This window comes from Ovis canadensis, chromosome 24, assembly GCF_042477335.2.
Source record: "Ovis canadensis isolate MfBH-ARS-UI-01 breed Bighorn chromosome 24, ARS-UI_OviCan_v2, whole genome shotgun sequence".
Classification (NCBI taxonomy): Eukaryota; Metazoa; Chordata; class Mammalia; order Artiodactyla; family Bovidae; genus Ovis; species Ovis canadensis.
The window spans coordinates 31,685,777-31,709,047 of NC_091268.1; the positions used below are offsets into that span (position 1 = coordinate 31,685,777).

The following is a 23,271-nucleotide window of genomic DNA, read 5'->3' on the forward strand; positions in this document are numbered from 1 at the left end:
AGTAAGACAGAAAACAATAAATGTTGGCGAGGATATGGAGAAACTGAAATCCTGGTGCACAGCTTACCAGTTCCTCTACAAGTTAAACAGAATTACCATAAGACACAGCAAATTCACTGGCTCACACACAAAATAATTAAAAGCAGGGATTTAGATACTTGTAAACCAATGCTGATAGAAGCATTGGTTACAAGAGCTAAAAGAAGAGTGCATGAATAAAATGTGATAAAGAAGCCCCCTGCCAATGCAGAAGACATGAGAGATGCAGGTTTGATCCGTGGGTCATTAAGATCCCCTGGAAGAGGGCATGGCAACCCATTCCAGTATTTTTGCCTGAAGAATCCCATGGACAGAAGAGCCTGATTGGCTACAGTCCACAGGTTTGCAAAGAATTGATCAGGACTGAAACAACTTAGTGTACACGCTCACATACCCACATCCATACAATGGAATGTGATTCAGGCAATAAAAAGGAAGGAAATTCTGACACATGCTACAACATGGAATGAACCTTCAAAACATGGCAAGCGAAACAAACCAGATACAAAATGACAAACACTGTATGTTTCCAGTGACACAAGGTCCTCAGAATAGTTAAATTCATACAGATAGGAAGTAGACAAGTGGTGACCAGGGGCTGAGGTTAGGGGAGGATGGGGAAGTACTATTAAATGGGTACAGAGCTGCTGTTTGGGAGGATGGATAAGTTCTGGAATTGGACACAACACTGCAAATGTACTTGCTGCAACTGAATTGTACACTTAAAACTGCTTAAAATGGCAAACTTTATATGTATTTTACATTAATAAAAAGAGGCAGCTATGTTTTTGAAGTATAAGTTGATAAAAACATACTTGCGTAAGGTGTTGTTGTTCTGGACTCTCTTCACCTCGTCTTCCAACTGCTGAATTCGTCTCAGGACATACATGTGCTGCTGTAACAGAACTCCCAACCAGAGCTCATCCCAGAGAACAGTGACCCTGCGCAGCTCGGCCACCAGCATCTGAACCTGCACACATGGCACATCCAGACATGCTCGTCTGTAAGTCTACACAGCACAGCTCTGCTAACACGGCAAATCTCAAGTGAAATGTATGCACTTTTGTTCATTACCTAATTACAGAAACTCTATCAGTATAGGTTTATAAAACCAATTTTGATTATTTCAAAAGCCTTGCTCCTTAACTATAATTTCCATAACAACTTGGGGGTTTTGTTTTTAGGTGGGTTTTTCTGGGAGGAGAGGGGAGTGGTTGTAATAAAAACTAATTTTAAAACACACGAGCTGTTCTGTACCTGTAACACCATAGTTGGGTTTGCCGAGGACAGCTTATCAACGATTTTGCTGTAGCAGTCCTGCATCATGGCTTGGTCCTCATTCAGCCCACTTTTAGGCTCATCCTTATTGCTATCTTGAGAAGCAGGAGGACTTCCTCCCTCACATTCAGAAACCAGCAGTTCTTCTCCTTGAATATTGCCAAGTAAAGTTGGAATTGCAGAGGAAAATTTATTTCCTATAATGAAATGGGAGAAAGGTATACATTGGCTGTTTCTCTCATGTGCATACATTGAGTTAGGGAATACATCTCTAATGTATTTGATTCCAGAGCACTTGTTTTAACTCATCTTGCACGTGTACACTAAGTTGACCAAGGATCACGGATATTACACCTTTTTACAAGTTGAGCTTCATACTTATTATTATAAGCTAATAAAAGATAAATGGGGGGAATGATAATAGATGAGTCTCAACAAATAAAGTGTTTGCCTAGCCAGGGTTCAGAACTTGGTTTCAATCCTTATCTGCCAGTTAATTCAGCTCAGTGAACTGAGAGTGACTCAGTTTCTCCAAGCCCTGGAGAGTTATTTTGAGACTGAAGATATAGTGTAAAGCACACATCTTACTGTCAGACATGGTAGCTACTCACTCAATAAATGGTATTACCATTGGTACTATTATTATTGTTGTTGGAAAAAAAAAATCACAAACTCTTATCAACTAAGAACATAAAGCTCAAAAAATTTTACCTAATAAACAGTGTTTGCAAACTAATTTAAAGTAGCAGTATTTTAACCTTCCTTACCTGAAGCCTGTGACTCACTACTAAGCGATATGGTGCCCACTATTGCAGGATACAGTATGAGATGCGGGGAATCCTGAGCCACACGGCAGAGGAGGTTACAAATACTCTGGCGCACATACACTTCAGGGTGGTTTAAGCGTGAGAAAAGCTGTGGAATAATTCCTTCAGGATAAGAAGAAAAATACTTTAAAGTTATTTAAAAAAACAGTCAACATGGTGGAGGCAAAAGGATAAAACTGGATATATGTCAGCCATTAGTTCTAGGAGCCTCAAATTTCTCCCTGGGATAACAGAGAACCATATACACAATAGCTCTTGATTTGCAGGTTTAGTAAGGGTGAGTAAGTAAAGTCGCTCAGTCATATCCGACTCTTTGTGACTCTGTGGACTGCAGCCTACCAGTCTCCTCTGTCCATGGGATTCTCCAGGCAAGGATACTGGAGTGGATTGCCATTTCCTTCTCCAGGGATCTTCCTGCCCCAGGGATCGAACCCAGGTCTCCCGCAATGCAGGCAGACGCTTTACCATCTGAGCCACTAGGGAAGTCTTAGTAAGGGTACAGAGCTATGATCAAAATCCTGATTCAAAACTTTATACAGAAATATATTTTCTGTGAATGCCTGTAAAAGAAGGCAGACATAGACAATTTTTTCAAAGGGATATGAAATTTTTTGAAACATTCTTATCACTCTCTCCAAAATTCCTTTTGTATATTAAAAGCTTTTTGCCTCTCACCCTTCCATTTCTCTGAAAGGTGGGAGGAAAGCGGTGTAACAAGCAGTCCACAGTGTCGTCTGAACTAATTTAGCTATTTCATAACACATTCCAACAGTAAACATATAGGAACTTTTTTTTTGGCCACACCATGAAGCACGTGGGATCTCAGTTCCCCAACCAGGAATCTAACCCACACCCCCTGTAGTGAAAGTATAGAGTCTCAACCACTGGACTGCCAGGGAAATCCAAGGAACTATTATGTTTCAACTGTCTTACTACATTCTACCCAGAAGTACTTTTCCCTGAAACATTTTATTCAGATCATCACCTCTCCATGGCGCAGTAGGTGTTGTTTCCAAGCCATGTTCCAGATACTGCCGAAGCTCCCCAGCGTGCTTCACCAGCAATCTGAGCAACCGCAACGTGGCCATCACGATCACGTCATCCGTGCTCTGCTCCACTCTGTGACTTAAATGGAGCCGAGGGTCATCTTCATCTAAAGGAACCTAAGGATGAGAGACAAGAGGAAAAGATTAAACAATTCCGAATACTGCTTTCATCTGCTAGAAAAGAAATTTCAAATAAACTTTCATAACAGAATACTGTGCTACCTACCTGCCCAGCATTGAGTTTAAGGAAAGTAAAATACGCGCTACAGGACAGTTTATACAGGCTGAAGATTCTATCCACGACTTTCCTCCACACTTTAATAACTCCTTCTGTGGCACTTTCATCAAGTTCTGAAAGCCATGGGCAACTTGATATTAACTGACGCCAGATAACATCAACCATGTCATCTTCCTCATTATCTTCACTTTCTGTGATCTGAAGTGTTATATCTTCATCCTAAAGAAAAACAGGGCAAAAAATTGCTATTTGGGGACACAAATTTTAAAAAGGAGAAAGGTACATGATTTCCCTAATATATGCAAGCATTTTCTCATTTATGAAAGATCAAAATACTCCACTCATAGTGCTATACATGCTAAATAAATGTTACTATGCTTCTCTTTAAGATATATTTACTAATGTAGCTAAAGAAGGATACAGGCATTTAGCAAAGATTGAAGATTCTGATTTGGGGAATTTAAATGCTTCAGTTACAATATAATTACCTGACCCTCTCTCTACAGTACTGCACACGTACCTAACACCAGCTTTGGCAGACACTGATATGTGCCAAAGTCTAGAACAAGAAGTCAACAGTTTTAGCTCAGCAAATAAAATTCACATGTCTAAAGTCTACAACTAAATTAGACATAACATTTTAGAACTAATAGAATTTTGAGACAGAAGGGAATAAATCATACAGACTATCTAGTTGGCTGGTTTTCAGCTATGGCTGTATATTAAAGTATCACCTAGTAAACTTACATAGACCCTCCTATGCCCAACACATACACAAACATTCCATTCAGAATATGTGGGGTAGTGCTTAGACATGGGCATATTTTAAAAAGCTTCTAAGCTAGTGATAAGAACCTAACATCGGATTAGAAGAGCAGTGAAAAGAGAAATCTATTTTACATAAAAAGAACTTCACCTTTTTAAACAGAACCCTAAGGAAATGACTTGATTTCTCAAGAAATCACATTCTTCTTAGAAAAATATTTTAACTCACTTTCATCTTATGAAAGTTTCATCTGAAATATTTAATCAGGTGTATGCTATTTAGAACACTATTTCCCCCAAGATACTGTATCAGATTTTTCTTGCCTGAATCCCCGCTGGGCGACACACAGCCTGACCAAGAATACCATATATTCTCTCTTTTTCTTCTTCGGTTATGGTGTCTGGGAGCAGATTCTGAACTTCAGATTTTTCTCTAGGCAACAGACGAACACCTTCTCCCTGACTATAAAAATAAAACAAATCATCAGTATTTCAGCTACCAAAGCTTTGCCATGTCAGTAGACATTCTAAATCTCTATTTTGCAATGCATTAAATAAATTACACATTTTAACATACATACCTGGCATTGTCAACCACCTTTCTGCCCCACCTGTAAGCCCAACTAGCCAATGCGGCCCAAGATTTGGCTACTTCAGGTGCCTGTACTGAAGATAGATGATACAGCTGTCCCAAGATAAAGTCAGGTTCCCCAACTCCAATATGTACTGCCATGATGGGGAAAAAAAAATAACAATGTCACATTCACAAATTTCTAACACCATTTTCATTTACATTTTAGGAATTTGCTGCTGCTGCTGCTGCTAAGTCGCTTCAGTCGTGTCCGACTCTGTGCGACCCCATAGACGGCAGCCCAGAAGGCTCCCCTGTCCCTGGGATTCTCCAGGCAAGAACACTGGAGTGGGTTGCCATTTCCTTCTCCAATGTATGAAAGTGAAAAGTGAAAGTGAAGTCGCTCAGTCGTGTCCAACTCTTAGCGACCCCATGGACTACAGCCCACCAGGCTCCTCTGTCCATGGGATTTTCAGGCAAGAGGACTGGAGTGGAGTGCCATTGCCTTCTCGGGAATTTGCTATCGGCCAGTAAGTCCTATAACATTATAATGGTACATAATTTGATAAAGCACACATTTGCATTATGCTTTTCTGAAAGGCTAATATGTTGAAATCAATCACTCAGCTTCTCAAGTAAGCCTGTAAAACACATCAATGTTTTTCAGGACACTGAACTTTACAAACAGTTCAGGTGTCAGATATGTAATAGAGTGTCTTGTATTTTGGATATGACGACTGGCCATTTCCTCACAATTAGATTCAGCTTAAAAATTCTGGCAAAAATAATATGTGACAAGTAGACAATTTCATTCAGTGAGAGATTCATGAAGTAATATTTTTATCCCCAATTTAGAAATGAAGAAATCTCCTGCAATAGTGCCACTTGCCAATATGAAGATTTATAATGATAACAAGCTATATGCCTTACAAATAAAGACACCTATAGTACATAGATTAGTCTAAGTAACTACAGTTCTAGGATTCACAACATCAAAATGAACAACATGAACAAAATTCTAATGTTTTAGCAAAACGTTTAGCTATCTCTCAATCTGTAAAACCTGGATAATGGTCCCTACCATAACAGGCACTCAAACTCTGAATGAATTAACTACTCTATTTGCCGAGTACCTTTCTGTAAGTAACATTCGTGTCAGGATGTGAAACTTGAACCTTTCTGTAGTTTTTGTGCTTCACCAGTCAACAGGATCAGAGGCCACTGTTCTGTATCTGTGTTAAGTTCTTCCCAGTATGAGGAAGAATTTTAAATATCACAGGTAGGACCTTTCTGCCAGCAAAAACATCTAAGTCCATAAAAGCACCATGAACTGGAGAGTTGGGAAGTATGACCTGGGAGGTTTGAGTTCAGTGACTTCCACGTGTCAGATACTAAAGAAATGTGCTTGAGTCACTTCTGGGCAATATAATATACTAAATTTTCACAGAGACAGTTTTTGTGGCAAATTACAGTCGGCCTATAACCCATCTGCCAATGCAGGACACACAAAAGACACAGGTTCAATCTCTGGTTTGGGAAGATCCCCTGGAGTAAGAAATGGCAACCCACTAAAGTATTCGTGCGTGAGAAATCCCATGGACAGAGAAGCCAGGTGGGTTACAGTTCATGGGGTCACAAAGAGTCAGACACAACTGACCATACACAACATTGTAAACTTTAAAACAGGGAAAATAACTTCTAAAATCAACATTTAAAGCTATTAAAACAAATTCTACCTGTAGATTCACTCTCTATCCGAGGATACTCTTCCTCCATCGTACTAACAGATGGTAGTTCAATTAGAGTGAGTATATTTTTAGACAAAGTAGAAAGACCCATGAAGTTCTGCTGCTGCTGAGCTCTGTAAACCTGTTTCAGCTGCCCTGAGATTTCTTTCCATTCTGCCTGGATCCATTTAGCCAATGTCAAAATTGACTTGGCAACAGCATGCTCAGCTTTGGCAGACTTGCAGAAAGAGATGGCGCAGGAACTCAACATCTCCATTGCATGTGTTGACTGGCCTATAAAAAGATCAAAACACCAGCTCTTAGCAGTAAACAAATGATATTCTTTCAGGGTAAAGTAATATTGTAAATTCAGTGATAATCAATGATTTCTGGAAACATTTCTTACTATAATAATAACAAAATCAAAAGCACCAAACTATATAGATAATTCAATTACACAAAACTTATTCAGGATGCAAATGTTCTGCAGAAGTTGAAAAAAAATCAACTTTTCTATTACCATACACAGTAACATTCATACACTTGATTTTTAGTATACAGTCACGTATTATTTTACTAACCTGCTGTATATAGCAGTTTCGTTTTTTCAATGTCAAGTTCAGGTCCCCATTTTTCATCCGTTTGACCTTGAGTTGATAGTTTTTTAAAGTGCTGGACTAAATCCTGTGCAGTGGTAGTCTTTCCCAGCTGAACCTCACTACACTGTGCCAGCAATCTTGTTGCAAGCGACACATTCCCCCGTTTTCTAGCAAATTTTGCTGCTGTTAGACCTAATTCCATGAGATGGCTTCTAATTGGAACTGTTTGTTCTGCAGAGAAGAAAATGTTTCATTAGTCCCAGATTGGTCTAATTCCAGAGAGCACTAAAACATGGCCAAAAATTCCTGCCCCAGCTATTCTCTTTCCCACTGCCTCCCTAAATAAAGATAACTCCTTTTTCATCATCTTCAAATCCCTAGGAGTTAGCATAGTGCTTGGCACACAATGAACAATAAATGTTTGTTTGTTAAAATGAATGTATACAATGGAATAGATGAAAGTAAAAATCGTCCAGTCTAAGAAATTAACTTTTTAGTTTCTGCACCCAGTGAAGAGCCTAGGCCAATGGGTGGGGGATGAGGATAAGGCTAGACCATCCCCCTTCTTGAGTAAGTACCCTCTGCCCTTCTACCATGCTGTTTTCTCCTAGTTTACTCCTGCCTGTGTGAAGAATCAGCTTCTCAGTCTCCTTCTCATCCACTACCCATCCACTGTAATTGGGGCTCCTGGGGTCGAGCCTAGGCTCTCTACTCTTCTCTGGAAAAAGAGTTTACTCTCCCTGGACAATATCATCTGCATACTCTCCCTGGACAATATCATCTGCTCCTGTGGCTTCAATTACCATACAAATGCTGACGATGCTTCAATCTTATCTCTAGCGCAGACCTGCCATCTGAGTCCCACCTGCCTACCAGTCTAGTCCCCTATACTCGAGTATTTCAAAGGCACTTTAACCTGTGTCTCAGGGTATCCATTTCCCACCACCCTCCAAATCTCTTACTTCCTTCCCTGTTTTCTTTCTTGGGTAAAGGCACATGATCAACCTGGCTACGTGAGAAGGAATCTGGCAGGCATCTTAGACGTCAACCCTCACGTCACATCAGCTTTCTTCTGTCCCTACTGTCACTGTTTTGGTCACCTTTCACAGGGACTTCTGCTGCTCTAATTCGTTCTTCAACCTGCAACTGAACTGATCTTATATAAAGGTAAATCTGAATACTTAATTTCCCTTTCATCCCTTCCCTAACTCGTAAATTTGGCTTGTCAGGCACTGATGCTTACGTTCCACTATAATCTCAATCTCATCCAGCTTCATCTCTTCCCATTCTCCCTTAGATGAGAATTGAGTCCTCTAAGAATCTTTAATTACTGTTGGTGGCCTTCACACATGGTGTTTTCTCTAATTAAATCAGTCTGCCTTCTTTCTCAGGTTAAATGTTACTTCCTCCCCAAGTCCTTTTCTGATTCCCAGGATTAAACTAGTGGCCCTGTTGCGTTATTTTAAGCACCATGTACGTGCACCTCCAGTCAGCACACCATGTTGCTGTTCCTAGCTTGATGACAATTTTCCCTGCTAGACTTCAGAATCCCTTTGGTCCTAGGAATGCCGAAAAACAGACTTGTCTTGTTCACCATTATATCCCAACTTACAGCATAGTACCTGGCACAAAGCACATTATTTTGATAAGGGTTTGCTAAATAAAAAAATGTGAGGAAGAATTAAGTTCTGTGTTAGGTTACTGACATTTCCTTCTCAATTTTAAAACTTATTCAGTATAGGAAGGATGAGAAAAGAGATGATACTTGTAGTCCTACTATATGTCATGCTCTGTGCTAAGGCTTTTATATACCTTGTCAATCCTTTCAAGAATCTGAGCAGGGCAATCCCCATAACTGTTAAGCAAAGTGATTCAGAAGTTTATGACTTGCCATGAGGTTCCTCGATTTGCAAGTGTTGGGCAAATGATCCAAAACTAGGTCTATATGGCACTGAGGGTCCTGGTGAATCAGAGTTGCCAGTAATCACCTTGTAGTACAAGTCCATATCCCAGCATTAGCTGACTTAAAATTTAATAGCAAATTTACTCAGTAACTCTGACGACCACATTTTTGACAAATTTTACAGAATTCTGGCAACTTTTCTGTTTTACAGCAAAAGGAAATTTCTAATATCCATTCAACATGACGTTTCTTTCTTAAAAATGAGACATAAATATTTATACAAACGCTAATTCTGTATTCATTTGAATTATTTAAAGCATTCACATTCTGAAGGAGATCAGCCCTGGGATTTCTTTGGAAGGAATGATGCTAAAGCTGAAACTCCAGTACTTTGGCCACCTCATGTGAAGAGACTCATTGGAAAAGACTCTGATGCTGGGAGGGATTGGGGGCAGGAGAAGGGGACGACAGAGGATGAGATGGCTGGATGGACTTGATGGACGTGAGTCTGAGGGAACTCCAGGAGTTGGTGATGGACAGGGAGGCCTGGCGTGCTGCAATTCATGGGGTCGCAAAGAGTCAGACATGACTGAGCGACTGGACTGAACTGAACTGAAAGCATTCACGGTACAGTACAGCTGACAAAAGAATTTGAATATCCAGAACATATAAGTCTTCATTAAAAATAGGCAAGAGTTGAATACTTATACAATGGCCACTATACAAATGAAAAGATGGTCAATATCATTAATCATTTGGAAAATGCAAATAAAACCACAATGAGATATTATTGTAGATTCACTCCACTGACTAAAACTAAAGACCCACTATTGCAAGTACATAGATGTCAGAAGTAATGTAAAATATACAACCACTTTACAAGAAACGGCCAAACTATTTCAAAAGTTAAACCATATGACCCAACAACTCCAATTTATTTAAAAGAAAGGCCAATGCATACCCAACCAAAGACCTGTACATGAATATCATAGCAACTTTATACATAATAGCCTGAATTTGAAAACAACTCAAGTATCTGTTAAAGGACCAACAGATAAACTATGGTGAACTCATACAATGGATATACTCAACTGTAGCAAGGATGGCAATACTGACACATACAACACAGGAAACCTTAAAAAATAAAATGCTGAGCAAGAGAAGCCAGACACAGAACGTACTATACAAGTTATTTAAAAATTTAGTAAAGACAAGTCTAATCTACAGTGATGGGAAACAAATAAGCAGTTGCCCGAGACAGGACAGACAGGAGGAGAAACATCTGGGAAGAAGCATGAGGAAACCTTTGAGGCCGACATGAATGTTCTGCATCTTGACTGTATTGGTGGCTACACACGTGAAGAAACGTCAAAACTGATGAACTACACATTCAAACTGTGTAACTGTATCTCAAAAGAGCTATTGAAAAAAACACAACCTAGTTACCTTTTATTTTCTCCAACAACTGACTCTGGTACATCGTGTATCTTAATGCCTGCATCCATGGCCTGACATCATGCTGTTTACATGAACGCAAAGCTTCACTGAAGAGTGGAATAAGACAGTCCTGCCAGAGAAAAGTCAAAACCACTTAATGTTAAAAGAATCCTTATATGACCCCACAGGTCAGCTACTTCAGGTTTATTTCAGATTTATCTATTAAACTTTCCTCTACCTTCACTGTATCTTCTAATCACAAGGGAAAAAGACAAAAACCTTTGTTTTTCCAAAAGCAAAAATATTTTTTTCAGAATATTAAGTCCAATTTATCAATGCATTTACAATAAAGTAGTCTTAATTTTAAAAGGGTTATTTTCTATAAAGCAAAAGCTAAGTTACAGAAAAAACAACCACTTCATAAAAAGATTCTCAAGGATTATTTCCCTTGGGAAGGGTTCACTTTTGGTTAAACCGTATCCTGTTTGAAGGAAGAGGCACTGTGTCTTCTTTTCAGTCAAATCTGAAATTTATACAATCTGGTATATATTTTCATAATCAACTCCTCATGCAAAAAAAAGGAAGGAGGGAAGGAGGAAAGGAAGGAAGAAAAAAATTAAGCAACTAACTAGCCATTCTTATGTTCCATCTTCCTCATATAGTTTTCTGACAAAAATTTGCCTGAAAATGGCATTTTAGATTTCTGGATTTAATATTAATAGCTTGTCCAAAAATGCTACAAATGTTATTTTTAAAACTTTTTTTAAAAACTTGAAAAATAGCGTTTGTCCACACTAATGCCTGTTAATGGTCAGAAGAATATCCTGGTTGAAAATGCACACACACGCACCTCTGTGGAAAGTCTGTTGGAAACTGTGTTCTCCAAAGCAGAAGAGCAATAGAGCTGTAACGTGCTTAGGACTGGCAGAGACTGGGAGACCGTGAGCGTAGAAAGTCTCAGGGGCCCCACGGCTATGCGGGAGGTTTGCTTCAGGTACTTCACCACATTTCTGAAACAGAATATTTGCTGCTAATTAACAAAAAAGATTTTCCAACTTGTAACCACTGAAGGGATAAAGCAGTGTGATAAGATGCTACCACACTGGCATCCAAAGTGGGGAAAGAAAAAGGAACTGCTTGCTTTTAAGTAAAATGACATAAGCAAGTCAAGATATTTGTGTTTGGGGATATGAAATTTTTGATGTTCTTTAGTTTCAACCTCTGTATATTTGCAAGCGGCATTTATACAACCTACAACTTCTACAACTAAAACGAAGCTATGATGACTACCACTGCAGTGATCCGGTGACTGCCTCACCCCCACCAAACTACACACATTTACCGTATGGTACACGTAATACACATTTACCTCCTTAGGATTAAACTTACTCAGTAATAGATTGCCACTTCTGATCTTGTTCTATGTGGTTTAAAGCAGTTGCCAAACAAACAGAACTTCTTAACAACTGAACTTCAATGGATTTCTGAAGTTCTCTTGGATCTGGACTTAACATGTTAGGAAGCAGTTTTTTCATATCTACAGAAATCAAACAGGTTCCACTCAGTTAATCCATTTTTAATGTGTAAGAATGACAAGATACCTTGATAGTATTAAAAAAAAATCACCAATGAATACCTCCTTTCATGTTTAAGTTCATATTTAAGTTCAGACACTATGATCAAGCATTTCTGATAGCATTTTGGGAGGTCTGAGGTATCACCTACTGTGAAGCATAAAACAGCATAAAAAAAGTATTTTAAAAAGTACACAATACTTCACATAAAATAATACCTCAGACCTCCCAAAATGAGTTCATTTTCAAAGACTCAAAAATCAGTAAGTCAACCTACTGCTTAATGGGGCAAACAATGAATTCAGCAGATCAATGTTAACACATAAAATATTCACAATATTTAACTTCAGTACTACACTTTTTAAAATGTTCTAGTTATAATAAAGAATTTAATTAATTGACCATATTAAGGTGTGAAGCAAGAAAAATATTTAAACATTACTTGCACTTTTTCAAACAAAATGGCTAGATAGATCTCTAAGCATTACAATAGCCTTTTTTAGTTTGCTTAATCTGAATTAAACTTTTATATTTGCCAGATGTAAAGTGAACAGCCCTAATCAATTGCTTCACACTCTGCCCTAATAAATGTACAAAAACTTTCAGATTTTCCACTAAAGTATACTAAGCCAAACATTTTAAACAATTTGTTCATTAAAATACTTAATTTTAAAATTATCTCAAATACCTATTTTTTCTTTTGATCCTCCAGCAAGTAGACTGATATTTTCTCCTGGTAACAATTCTAATTGTTCAGTGCATTCAATAAATTCTCCAGATTCAAAACTGCTTAGTGATCTGTAATTAAAATACTGAGTTAGCTTGTATTACACTCTCCCCAGGCTGTGGAGCCATTCAAAAAAATAGAACAAATTATAGGAAAAGGGAGCAGTTACACAGAATTCCTGTGATGAAGTTCCTTCCACATAGGCCCCCATTGAAGATGCAACTACCATCTTAATTGGAGTGCAAACCACAAACTCACAGCTACAGATACTCAGTTTAGCATACTCAACACTCCACATTTCCTTCCTCTCTTTCCAGCATGTTATCTTTGAGGGCCCGACCAAAACACTAACAGCAGAGCTCTGCAGGGGCAACTTCAACGTCCAGTTCTTCCCAAGCTACCACTAAATCCCCTACCTGACCTCATTGCTCATCTAAAGCATAAGCCCCAGTAGGCCTCCGGTCTTACTGCCTCAATCTGATATCCTAGTTCTACCTTCTTTCTCTGCTGGCCTCTCTCCTTTTCTTACTTTTCCACTGTTTTACAGAACCTGTTCCTCTTCTTTCAAAGAATTTTTCCTTCCCTTCTCCTCACCTGATCTGAACATGGTACCCCCCTGAACTCTTTCCAATAGTCTAACTGTAGCTTCAAGGCCAGGATGAGGGCCTTATCGTCCTAGCAACCCACTGCCACATTCAGATCTATTTTCACTCCATTCCCATTCCTATATTACAGCTGCTATCTAACCAACAAGAGGACTTCAGTTCAGTTCAGTCGCTTAGTCGTCTCCGACTCTTTGCGACCCCATGAATCGCAGCACGCCAGGCCTCCCTATCCATCACCAACTCCCGGAGTTCACTCACTCACGTCCATCGAGTTGGTGATGCCATCCAGCCAACTCATCCTCTGTCGTCCCCTTCTCCTCCTGCCCTCCATCCCTCCCAGCATCAGGGTTACAGTTTCTCAATTCTCTCTTCTCCACTGATCTCTCTTCTTTTCCTATCCCTCTCACTGTATCACTTCCCTCACAACTCAGCCTGAATACAGCACTGGAAGTGATTGTGCCCGCTTCTACCTTAACGAATCCCAGCTTCTCAGGTGAGCTGCAATCACCCGGCATTAATGAACTGTCTTGGTGTGGATTATTTCTGCCGCCCCAGCGTCTGAGTCCTCTCCAAAGGCAGGTTTGCTGTGTCCCCACTATGCCTTGCACTTTCAGCTAATAACTGACAGAAAAAATTTCATTGTCTTCTGTGTTCTTACTTCAATTAATAGCATCTTTTTCCTCTCTGTACCTTCACCCCACAGTTCAATGGCCAAATGTTCCCACCCTAGCCCTTCACCTCCAGCCTGCTGACAACCTAGCAGAGAAAGCCAGTAGGTCAGATACTTCTCCAAATCCCACCTAAGATTTTCTATCTTACTGGGAGTCAAAATCTTACTTCTCTACCCTTATGGCCTATTATTCACTCAGCTCCAACCATAGTGGCCTCCCAGGCATTTCCAGAATACTCCAAGTCTATCATCTTTGCAAGAGATCTGCTTCCTCAAGTCTGTGCTCAAATGACATCCTGATGGTTTTTCCCAACCTAGTCTGCCTATGTCTACCCCTCACTAGAAGGTCAGCTCCTCAAGGGTTAGAATGTGTGTCTGTTGTACACAGTGTTACACCCCACTGGCTGGCACTCAGTACATGTTCAATGGAGAAATTACCCACTAGCTCATTTACTCACTAGAGACCTCCCTGACGGCAAGACTAATGACCCTTATCATCCCAGCCCAGGGTCTGGGACATAGCTTGTACTTAAATTTCAAATTAAGATATTAATAAATGGTCAAAGGAATAAAAGGAAGAAGAAGAAAATAAGGGAGTTTAATTTACAAATGTCATAAACTCTGTCCTTCTTAAAAAAATGTTTTTGATATAGTCACACCTAATTTAGAAATGGGGCTTCCCTGATGGCTCAGACAGTAAAGCGTCTGCCTGCAATGCGGGAGACCTGGGTTCAATTCCTGGGTTGGGAAGATCCCCTGGAGAAGAAAATGACAATCCACTCCAGCACTCTTGCCTGGAAAATCCCATGGACAGAGGAGCCTAACAGGCTACAGTCCATGGGGTCGCAAAAAGTCGGACACGACTGAGTGACTTCACTTTCACTTTCAATTTAGAAATAATGCCATCAAGTATTATCCTTTCTAAAGCAGTGACAAATTTCTTTATTTCACGAAGATTTTAGAACAGGTTCTGAGAATCAAACCCAAATGACTACCTCAACATACAAATATGTTTTCCCGTTGCATGAATATGCTCCTCACCTCTAATGTTGGTTTCTCACTGTAGTCATTTTAAGAATGGCAGTATCATTACAACTACAAGCATCTTGTCATAATATAAACAATTTTAATATTCTTCTGCCATAAAATAAGACTTTAAATAAAGTTACTGAAATTTTTTTAATGGTTAAGTATAATTCGTAACTGAAAAGAAATCCTTACTTTATGTAGTTGAAATCGGCCTTTAGGTTGAGAGAAGTACTACTGGTACTCTTTTTCAACTCATGGATAGCATTCTGCCACTCCTGTACAGCAGCCCAATCAGCAATTGAAATGTAGCACTCACATGCTTTATTTCCCAAATAATTTATAACCTCAGGAGAACAATCAGTTGGTTTGGACAGCACCGTTTTTCTGGATTCACCTAAGTGAAAACATTTCATAAAATAAAGAGACAGCAAGAGAGATCCAAAGCAGTTATAAATATTTCAAAGAGCAGAGATATCTAAAAATGTATAGTAAGATCATGAGTACAAATTATTTGACCACAACTGTTTGTTTAAACTTGGAATGCTCACCATTCAAAGAATGCTTGGGGCTGGCACTATTACGCCCAGTATTAGCCAACGTGAGAACGGATTTGTCGAAGCTGGAGATGCAGCAATCGACACCTGTCATGGCACACAGGTGCTCCTGGTACTCCACAGAGGCCTTTTCAAACCTTCAACACAAGTTCACACAGTCTTATTTGTTAATTATCCACATATTTCATTTCTAAAAACACTGGAAAGAATGAGTTATTCAATAAATTGAGTGGAGACAATAAGTTGATTATTTCGTGTGGGCCTGAGCAGGTGCAAAATTAGACTTCTTACTCACAAAAAAAATGAAAATAAATCCAAAGATCATTAAACGTGTAAGAAAAGAGAAGGTATAAACTAACAGAAAATATCAGTAAGTATCTGATCTCAATGTATGCAGAGACTCAATAGAAAAATAAACACTAAAACACATGAAAGTTAACAGATCTCATGACACCACAATTTGAAACTTTTGGGCATCAAAACAAAAACAAAAACAAACCCCAAAATGACTATTAAAAACAAATTACTGATCAAGAAGATAGACAGCATCAATAATCCTGGTGTACAATAAAATCTCACAGATCAGTAACCAAAAAACCAAGAGGCCATAAAGACATCATCTATGTTTTCAATAATCACAAACGGTCAGTAACATACGGGGAAACCTCTACTATTAATTAGTAATAAAGAAATTTATATTAAAACAAGTATTTTCATTAATATGATGGCAGAGTTCTTGTTTCTCAGTGGCCCTCTATATACACAAGGGAGAAGGGAAAAGGTTATTTTTATTGTTAGGCATACAAGTTGGAACCATCTTTTACGTAGGGTAAATTAGAAATAGTATGTATCATAAGCCTAATGGTCTGTAGCCTTTCTTCTATTAATAGTAAATCAACTTTCAGGAATGCATTCTAAGAAAACAATCACAAACATGAGCAAAGAATTAAGTGCCATGGTGCATTAAGATGAGTGAAAAGAAAATCCCAAATAATTGCTGTCCAACAATAAGGAATGTTAAATCACACTGTCGAAAATTTAACAGGACAAAATATATTTTTAAATACTGCTGAGTAGAAAAAGCAAAATCATGTGACCAGCAGAAACATTGCTATTTCTGAGAAAAGAGTATAGGAAACTGGATATAAAAGAAAAAGAAATAGAAAGGCATGTACAACAAAAGAGTTACCACTAAGAGATGGAATTATGAACCCTTCTTTTATTATCCCTACATTTTCCATATTTGATAAAACTCACTTAAACATATACAGAGGAATCCAAGGCATGCAAAGAGTTTGCCTACAGGAATCGAGTTAGTTTAGAGCTAATGAGTGAGAACTCTGGCCATAAAGGGGAATTTGTATCAGATTCTGACATGAAAAGTTATCAATTAAGAATCAACATTAAATGTAATTAACATTTAATTAGAGTCAGCCAATAACACAAAAAAGCTTACTCCTATCACCCATTTCCTTCCAACTTACCTCCCTTCAGCCTGTTGGGCCACTGAATTAATCCAGAGAAGATTTTTTCCAACAACCGAAGATGACCAGACAGCAATTCCCTGTATAGCTTCAGGACAATGAAGTTCACACAATGCTTCTACCACCATCATGATAGTTACTTCCAATTCATTTCCCTGAAAGTGGCCATTCAAAAAAAATCAAAGACGTCAATACCTTCAAAATTCAAATCTCTACTAAATTTACAACTAGTGATCACAATCTAAAGCCTATTTAAAGTCAACTGTATTTAACAATTCCTTTTACAATGATGAAATGAGATTTTTAGAATTTCCTTAAATGTTATGTATACTGTAGATACGAGGGAGAGGGGGTGCTGATGGACTGTAATAAATAGCACTTGGGTGTTAATCTTTACAAAATAAAAAAAAACTTTACCATTTCAGCTGTGGCATCTTTAGGAGTAATACAGGAAGTAAATACAAAGCAAAAATTTAAATAACCATGAATCAAAGAATGCCTAATTTTATGTTTTTACATATTGCCTATTAACTAGTAAACATTTGCAATTTTTGGATTCTATTTATTTAGTAACCCCACCTACAAGTCAGCACTTTTCCCACATATTATAATTGTATCAATATTATATTTTTACATATATTATAAATTATACTTTCCCATATACTATATAATCATTACAAGGGATTATAAAAGTTTTCTTATATACATGAATTTCTTAGAAGTTCCAATCTTTAAGCATAAGTAATGAATATTTTCACATATTCTAAGTAAAAAACATAAATAGGCAACTTTGGAAGTTACTGCTTGTATAAAAATATTGAATGAAAAGCTTTAAAAATCAGTGGAACCTTTAACTTATTTTATCCACAGACTGTGTGCTCAGTCGCATCTGACTCTTTGCAGCCCCATGGACTGGAGCCCGACTCCTCTGTCCATGGGATTTCCCAGGAAAGAATACTGGAGTGGGTTGCCATTTCCTACTCCAGGGGATCTTTCCAACCCAGGGATCAAACCCCAGTCTCTTGCATCTCCTGCACTGGCAGGCAGATTCTTTACCACCAGTACCACCTGGGAAGCCCCTATCCATAGATTAGATCATAGCAAAGGAATTACCCACAAGTTTTTCTATTAACAGATTTAACTAACTCCACACAGACCACTTTACCTGAGATGGATTTGTCTTCATTTCTGTAAGCAAATCGAAGCCATGTCTCACTGTCACAGCAGGCTGGCCTGCCAACAATCCAACCCTCATGATGGAGAGTCGGATTCGAGTCAGCCAGTCTTGACAAGTTTGGCGATTGGTATAGAAAAAAGTCCTAATGACCTTTAGAAGAGAAAGAAGAGCTCAGGACTGGTTGAAATTACAGGCAGAACTGTCTGAAATACACATAAAGCATATATACAAGTCTACTGTGATTTCAGCTCTGCCCACACTGCTAGGCTTGACCACAAAACTGCTGTAAATCAACATCCAGCCCACTGAAACCAACCTTGGGAGGCGATGTTAATGCATTGGCACATCCTTCATATGCATTATACATTAACTTCTCCAGGTTTTCCAGATACTGCAGAAGCAGCACAAGTCTAAGCTGGTTGCTACTGTGGCCTTCGTCATTGTCTGCAGTTGTCCACTGACTAACATCTTGATCAGGGTTTAATGTGTGAGCTGCAAGACTTCTAATGATACCTACAACCAAAGACAACATTCCCCGTTTAAAAGGAGTCTTCAAAGATTCTAGAAGTTCTTGGAGATAATTTCACAAATTCACATTTAGCAAGTATCCTCTGCATATCCGTCACTTAAAAACAAAACTCCCAACAAGATCTTTTCATTTTTAGAAGAAAAAAATGTCTTCTCCACACAAATCCCCTGTTTGTGAACAAACACATACGATACAATTATTTCAGTTCAGTTCAGTCACTCAGTCCTGTCCAACTCTTTGTGAACCTACAGACTGCAGCACACCAGGCCTCCCTGTCCATACCAACTCTCAGAGTTTACTCAAACTCATATCCATTGAGGCAGTGATGCCATCCAAGCATCTCATCCTGTCACCCACTTCTCCTCCCGCCTTCAATCTTTCCCAGCATCAGGGTCTTTCCAAATAAGTCAGTTCTTTGCCTCAGGTAGCCAACATATTCGAGTTTCAGCTTCAACATTATTCTTTCCAAAGAATATTCAGGACTGATTTCCTTTAGGATAGACTGGTTGGATCTCCTTGCTGTCCAAGGAGCAAAGCGTCTTTTAATTTCATGGCTGCAGTCACCATCTGCAGTGATTTTGGAGCCCCAAAAATAAAGTCTGTCACTGCTTCCACTGTTTCCCGATCCATTTGCCACGAAGTGATGGGACCGGATGCCATCATAGTTTTCTGAATGTTGAGCTTTAAGCCAACTTTTTCACTCTCCTCTTTCACTTTCATCAACAGGCTCTTTAGTTCTTCTTCACTTTCTGCCATTACAGTGGTGTCATCTGTGTATCTGAGGTTATTGATATTTTTCCTGGCAATCTTGATTCCAGCTTGTGCTTCGTCCAGTCCAGCATTTCTCAGGATGTACTCTGCATATAAGTTAAATAAGTAGGGGACAATATACAGCCTTGACATATTCCTTTCCCGATTTGGAACCAGTCTGTTGTTCCATGTCCAGTTCTAACTGTTGCTTCTTGACCTGAATACAGATTTCTCAGGACGCAGGGCAGGTGGTCTGGTATTTCCATCTCTTGAAGAATTTTCCACTGTTTGTTTTGATCCACACAGTCAAAGGCTTTGGCGTAGTCAATGAAGCAGAAGTATATGTTATTCTAGAACTCTCTTGCTTTTTCAGTGATCCAACGGACATTGGCAATTTGATCTCTGGTTCCTCTCCCTTTTCTAAATCCAGTTTGAACATCTAGAAGTTCACTGTTCACATACTGTTGAAGCCTGGCTTGCCGAATTTTGAGCATCACTTTGCTAGCGTGTGAGATGAGTGCAGTTGTGCGGTAGTTTGAGCATTCTCTGGCATTGCCTTTCTTTGGAACTGGAATAAAAACTGACCTTTTCCAGTCCTGTGGCCACTGCTGAGTTTTCCAAATTTGCTAGCAACTTGCGACACAATTATTTAATAAAAGCTTATTCAAACAAACATATCTAGATTAACTGATAAAGTACTAAAGGAAAAAATTGTGTACTCTCAAAGTTCTGTTTTAATGAAGATAAAAAAAATCCATTATTTCTTAATGCAAGCTTGAAAGTATTTACATTGCAAAGTCTGAAACAGTGCAGAGTCAATTACCTTCAATTGTTTGGAAAGTATCCTGAGCTCTGCCGAGTGGGGTCCTCAGCTTAGAAAGGACAGTGAACTGCGCTGCTTCCCAAATAGCCCACTGCCAGAGGACAGCATCTGTCTTTAGAAGATTGCGGGGAATCGTTGATTGGTCACGTTTATCCAGTCTCTGGCAGCTATAGAACAATCTTTCTAACCAATTGTCCTTCCTGGAAAAAGTAGTTTCATATTTAATGACAACTTCATTTGAAGAAAAAACAGACAGTAACAAAAAACAAACTGCAAGGGAAATGGGAATATGGGACTTTTCCCCTACTTCAAAAAGGCAAACCTATAAAACTGGGAAGCATTATATTCCCACCTCTCATTTTAAGGTCTTTCATGGCTGAAATAAGAGTAGGGTATAGTGTAGACAGATTATTAGGGTAAAAAGCTCATGACAGTTTGGCCATCAGGATAAAATATTCACTGCAAGTAAAAGTCTCCAGAATGTCTGCACCCTCAGGCCCCTCCCCAAAGCACTGATGACTAGGACACATCAGTTACATCAACCACATTTCACCTTTACTATCAATTGTAAAGCTCATTTTTATCTCTTCAGGTGCCATCTTCAAACCAATTCCTCCTACTATTGAAAACTTAAAATAACTCAATTGAAAAGAATATTACTTTCTACTCTGCCACCCCTGATGTATTTTCTCCTCTAAACTGGGCACAGGGTTAAGATATTCAAATATATTTAAAGTACTTTTCCCAGATGAAAGAGTCAAAGAAAGGTCTTACCCTATTCTATGAGAGTTTCCATACAAAATAAAACTAATAACATCAGAGAAATCTTGGGGGTGGAATGTGTTACTTGGTGCTTTACTCATGTGACTTCTTAAAGCTAAAGAAATTTCTTGAATTTCTGTGTGATTGTTATTGCTGTAGACAGAAAATAAAGTCACTGTTATACAAAATCCTTTAGTTAAAAGGTTACCTCCTGCTGTAAATGAAATACTTCCTTGTTAACTAAATCTGACAGTAAAAACAGATAAAATTAAGACGTTAAAAATAAAGGTTACTACAATTTTGAAATTTAAAGTTCTTAAATCACCAAAATTAACCCAATTAAAAACTATACAAGAATGCAATTTAGTTTTACAAATAACTACTGAGAAACACATTTTGGCACTTTAAGTATTATTCTGTAGCAATCATCATAAGCTTTATAAAAATTACAAATTTTTGTTATTTTCTTCTAGACCTGCAAGATTTGATCCTTTGCCATCCCTTCAAACATTAAGAAGTACCACAAAAGATGTGATATTGATTCACCAAGAGACAATTTGTCTTTTCCTGAACAAAACTGTGGGATGTCTGTATTGATACAATTGTTATACCTCAAGACAACATCTAAAGGGATTGACTTCAATAGCTTTCCAAATGCTTGTCGAATACGAGTTCCACTATGGACTAGCTGAACACGGCAAACATCAACACACCTACAAAAAAAATGAAATAGATAATACAAGTGTGGCAATATTTCTAAGTTATTAGGGCCAGGGTCAAAAGAGTGGATCTAATTTAATCCATACCTCTGTAAAAGATCATCTGGTAAGGAAGAGGACAGTGCATGTAGACTGCTGCATGCTTGCAGACAGATACTCACATCTTCGACAAGAGCTGTTAAAAATTTAAAGGCACTTTCAGCTTGCCAGAATAAATTATATGCCAGTACATCATAAATTTCTGAACACATTCACTTCAATAAACAGTGAGTGACTACTATGGATGAGGGGTTGTTCCTGCCCGGAACCCTCTCTCACTGGCAGTAGTAACATTTGGGAAAATGATAACACTCAACAAAAATCTACTTAGGGTGACTAGTCTTCATCCAAACCTTTCTCTGAAGGAAATTTTAAAAGTACATGGAATGTATAACAATCACATAAGCTTAAAAATTGTTAACAATCACTTTAAAACAACTTTTTTTCACATATTAAGACTGGCAAAAAAATTAAGACAGATTACACCTTTGTCATTAAAATGGGGATGAGACATTTCCACTCATGAAGGCACTCAAGTGACTATCTTTCTCTCATTATCAAAGATCTCTTTTAAGCACTGATTAACAAAAATTAAATAACCACAGAATCTTACTGTTGGCTAAAAGGCCTTTGCAAAATTTATGGAAAGATGGAAGAGAGAATAAAGGTGCATATGTTTCAGACTTCTTCATTAAAACAGCCACTTCCAAAGCCCAGGTCATTAACAGTTTCCTGAAACATAAAATACACAGTTGATTTCACATTAATAAAAACTAAAAACAGAAAAACAACTTGTAAAGTCTATTCTTTTTACATTAATTTTCTTTTTTTTTAATACTTCAAGAAATAAGAAACAAATATTAAAACTACAGAAATTCCTCTGACAAAACTGTCTTTTAAGAAAATCTCCCCAAACTAGCATAAATTATAGCACAAAAAATTCTAAAATCTCTATAAATACATTCATCTATAAAATATTGCAGGAAGGAAAAGTTTCATGTAATTGTTTCAGGAAACAAGACATGCTAGACTAAATAATGAAACAAAATTTAAAGTGTTTCCTAATGAAGAAGCTGCTGCTCTATCCCAAATGATAGTCTTCATTTCTTTTTCTCAAATTAACCAAAAGCTAGAAACATTATAAAATGTTAATTACCTTGTGTCCTGGTTAAGATTATCTTTCTTAAGCAATATTCCCAGGAGATTTAAGATAATTGAGAAATGTTTTTTTGTAGCTGTAGTTACAGTACTAATAACGGCACCATCAAACAAGGACGGGGATGATGAACTAAGACTACTAGATATAAAGTGGTCATGCCTAGAAGACAAAATTTGGATCACCTTGTCATCTCTCATTAAAAAAAAAAAAAAAGCAACTCCAAAGTTAAATCAACGCATT

The 23,271-nt window shown here is 38.2% G+C and overlaps 1 protein-coding gene across 6 annotated transcripts in view; it reads right to left on the reverse strand.

Moving 5' to 3' along the window:
* SMG1 (SMG1 nonsense mediated mRNA decay associated PI3K related kinase) overlaps window positions 1-23,271 on the reverse strand; it is a 101,246-nt gene that overhangs the window by 33,067 nt on the left and 44,908 nt on the right. For all 6 annotated transcript variants that reach the window (XM_069570213.1, XM_069570214.1, XM_069570212.1 and 3 more), the window contains 24 exons: window positions 23,029-23,190; window positions 22,486-22,604; window positions 21,921-22,008; window positions 21,726-21,827; window positions 21,127-21,267; window positions 20,353-20,552; window positions 18,567-18,763; window positions 18,239-18,400; window positions 17,074-17,228; window positions 15,584-15,726; window positions 15,228-15,429; window positions 12,693-12,802; window positions 11,820-11,967; window positions 11,281-11,440; window positions 10,440-10,560; window positions 7,073-7,321; window positions 6,501-6,785; window positions 4,775-4,919; window positions 4,518-4,656; window positions 3,417-3,647; window positions 3,130-3,307; window positions 2,085-2,246; window positions 1,297-1,514; window positions 855-1,009 (listed from right to left, as the gene is read on the reverse strand). In XM_069570213.1, the coding sequence (XP_069426314.1) occupies window positions 855-1,009; window positions 1,297-1,514; window positions 2,085-2,246; window positions 3,130-3,307; window positions 3,417-3,647; window positions 4,518-4,656; window positions 4,775-4,919; window positions 6,501-6,785; window positions 7,073-7,321; window positions 10,440-10,560; window positions 11,281-11,440; window positions 11,820-11,967; window positions 12,693-12,802; window positions 15,228-15,429; window positions 15,584-15,726; window positions 17,074-17,228; window positions 18,239-18,400; window positions 18,567-18,763; window positions 20,353-20,552; window positions 21,127-21,267; window positions 21,726-21,827; window positions 21,921-22,008; window positions 22,486-22,604; window positions 23,029-23,190 (3,972 nt within the window). The remainder of the gene's footprint in view (window positions 1-854; window positions 1,010-1,296; window positions 1,515-2,084; window positions 2,247-3,129; window positions 3,308-3,416; window positions 3,648-4,517; window positions 4,657-4,774; window positions 4,920-6,500; window positions 6,786-7,072; window positions 7,322-10,439; window positions 10,561-11,280; window positions 11,441-11,819; window positions 11,968-12,692; window positions 12,803-15,227; window positions 15,430-15,583; window positions 15,727-17,073; window positions 17,229-18,238; window positions 18,401-18,566; window positions 18,764-20,352; window positions 20,553-21,126; window positions 21,268-21,725; window positions 21,828-21,920; window positions 22,009-22,485; window positions 22,605-23,028; window positions 23,191-23,271) is intronic.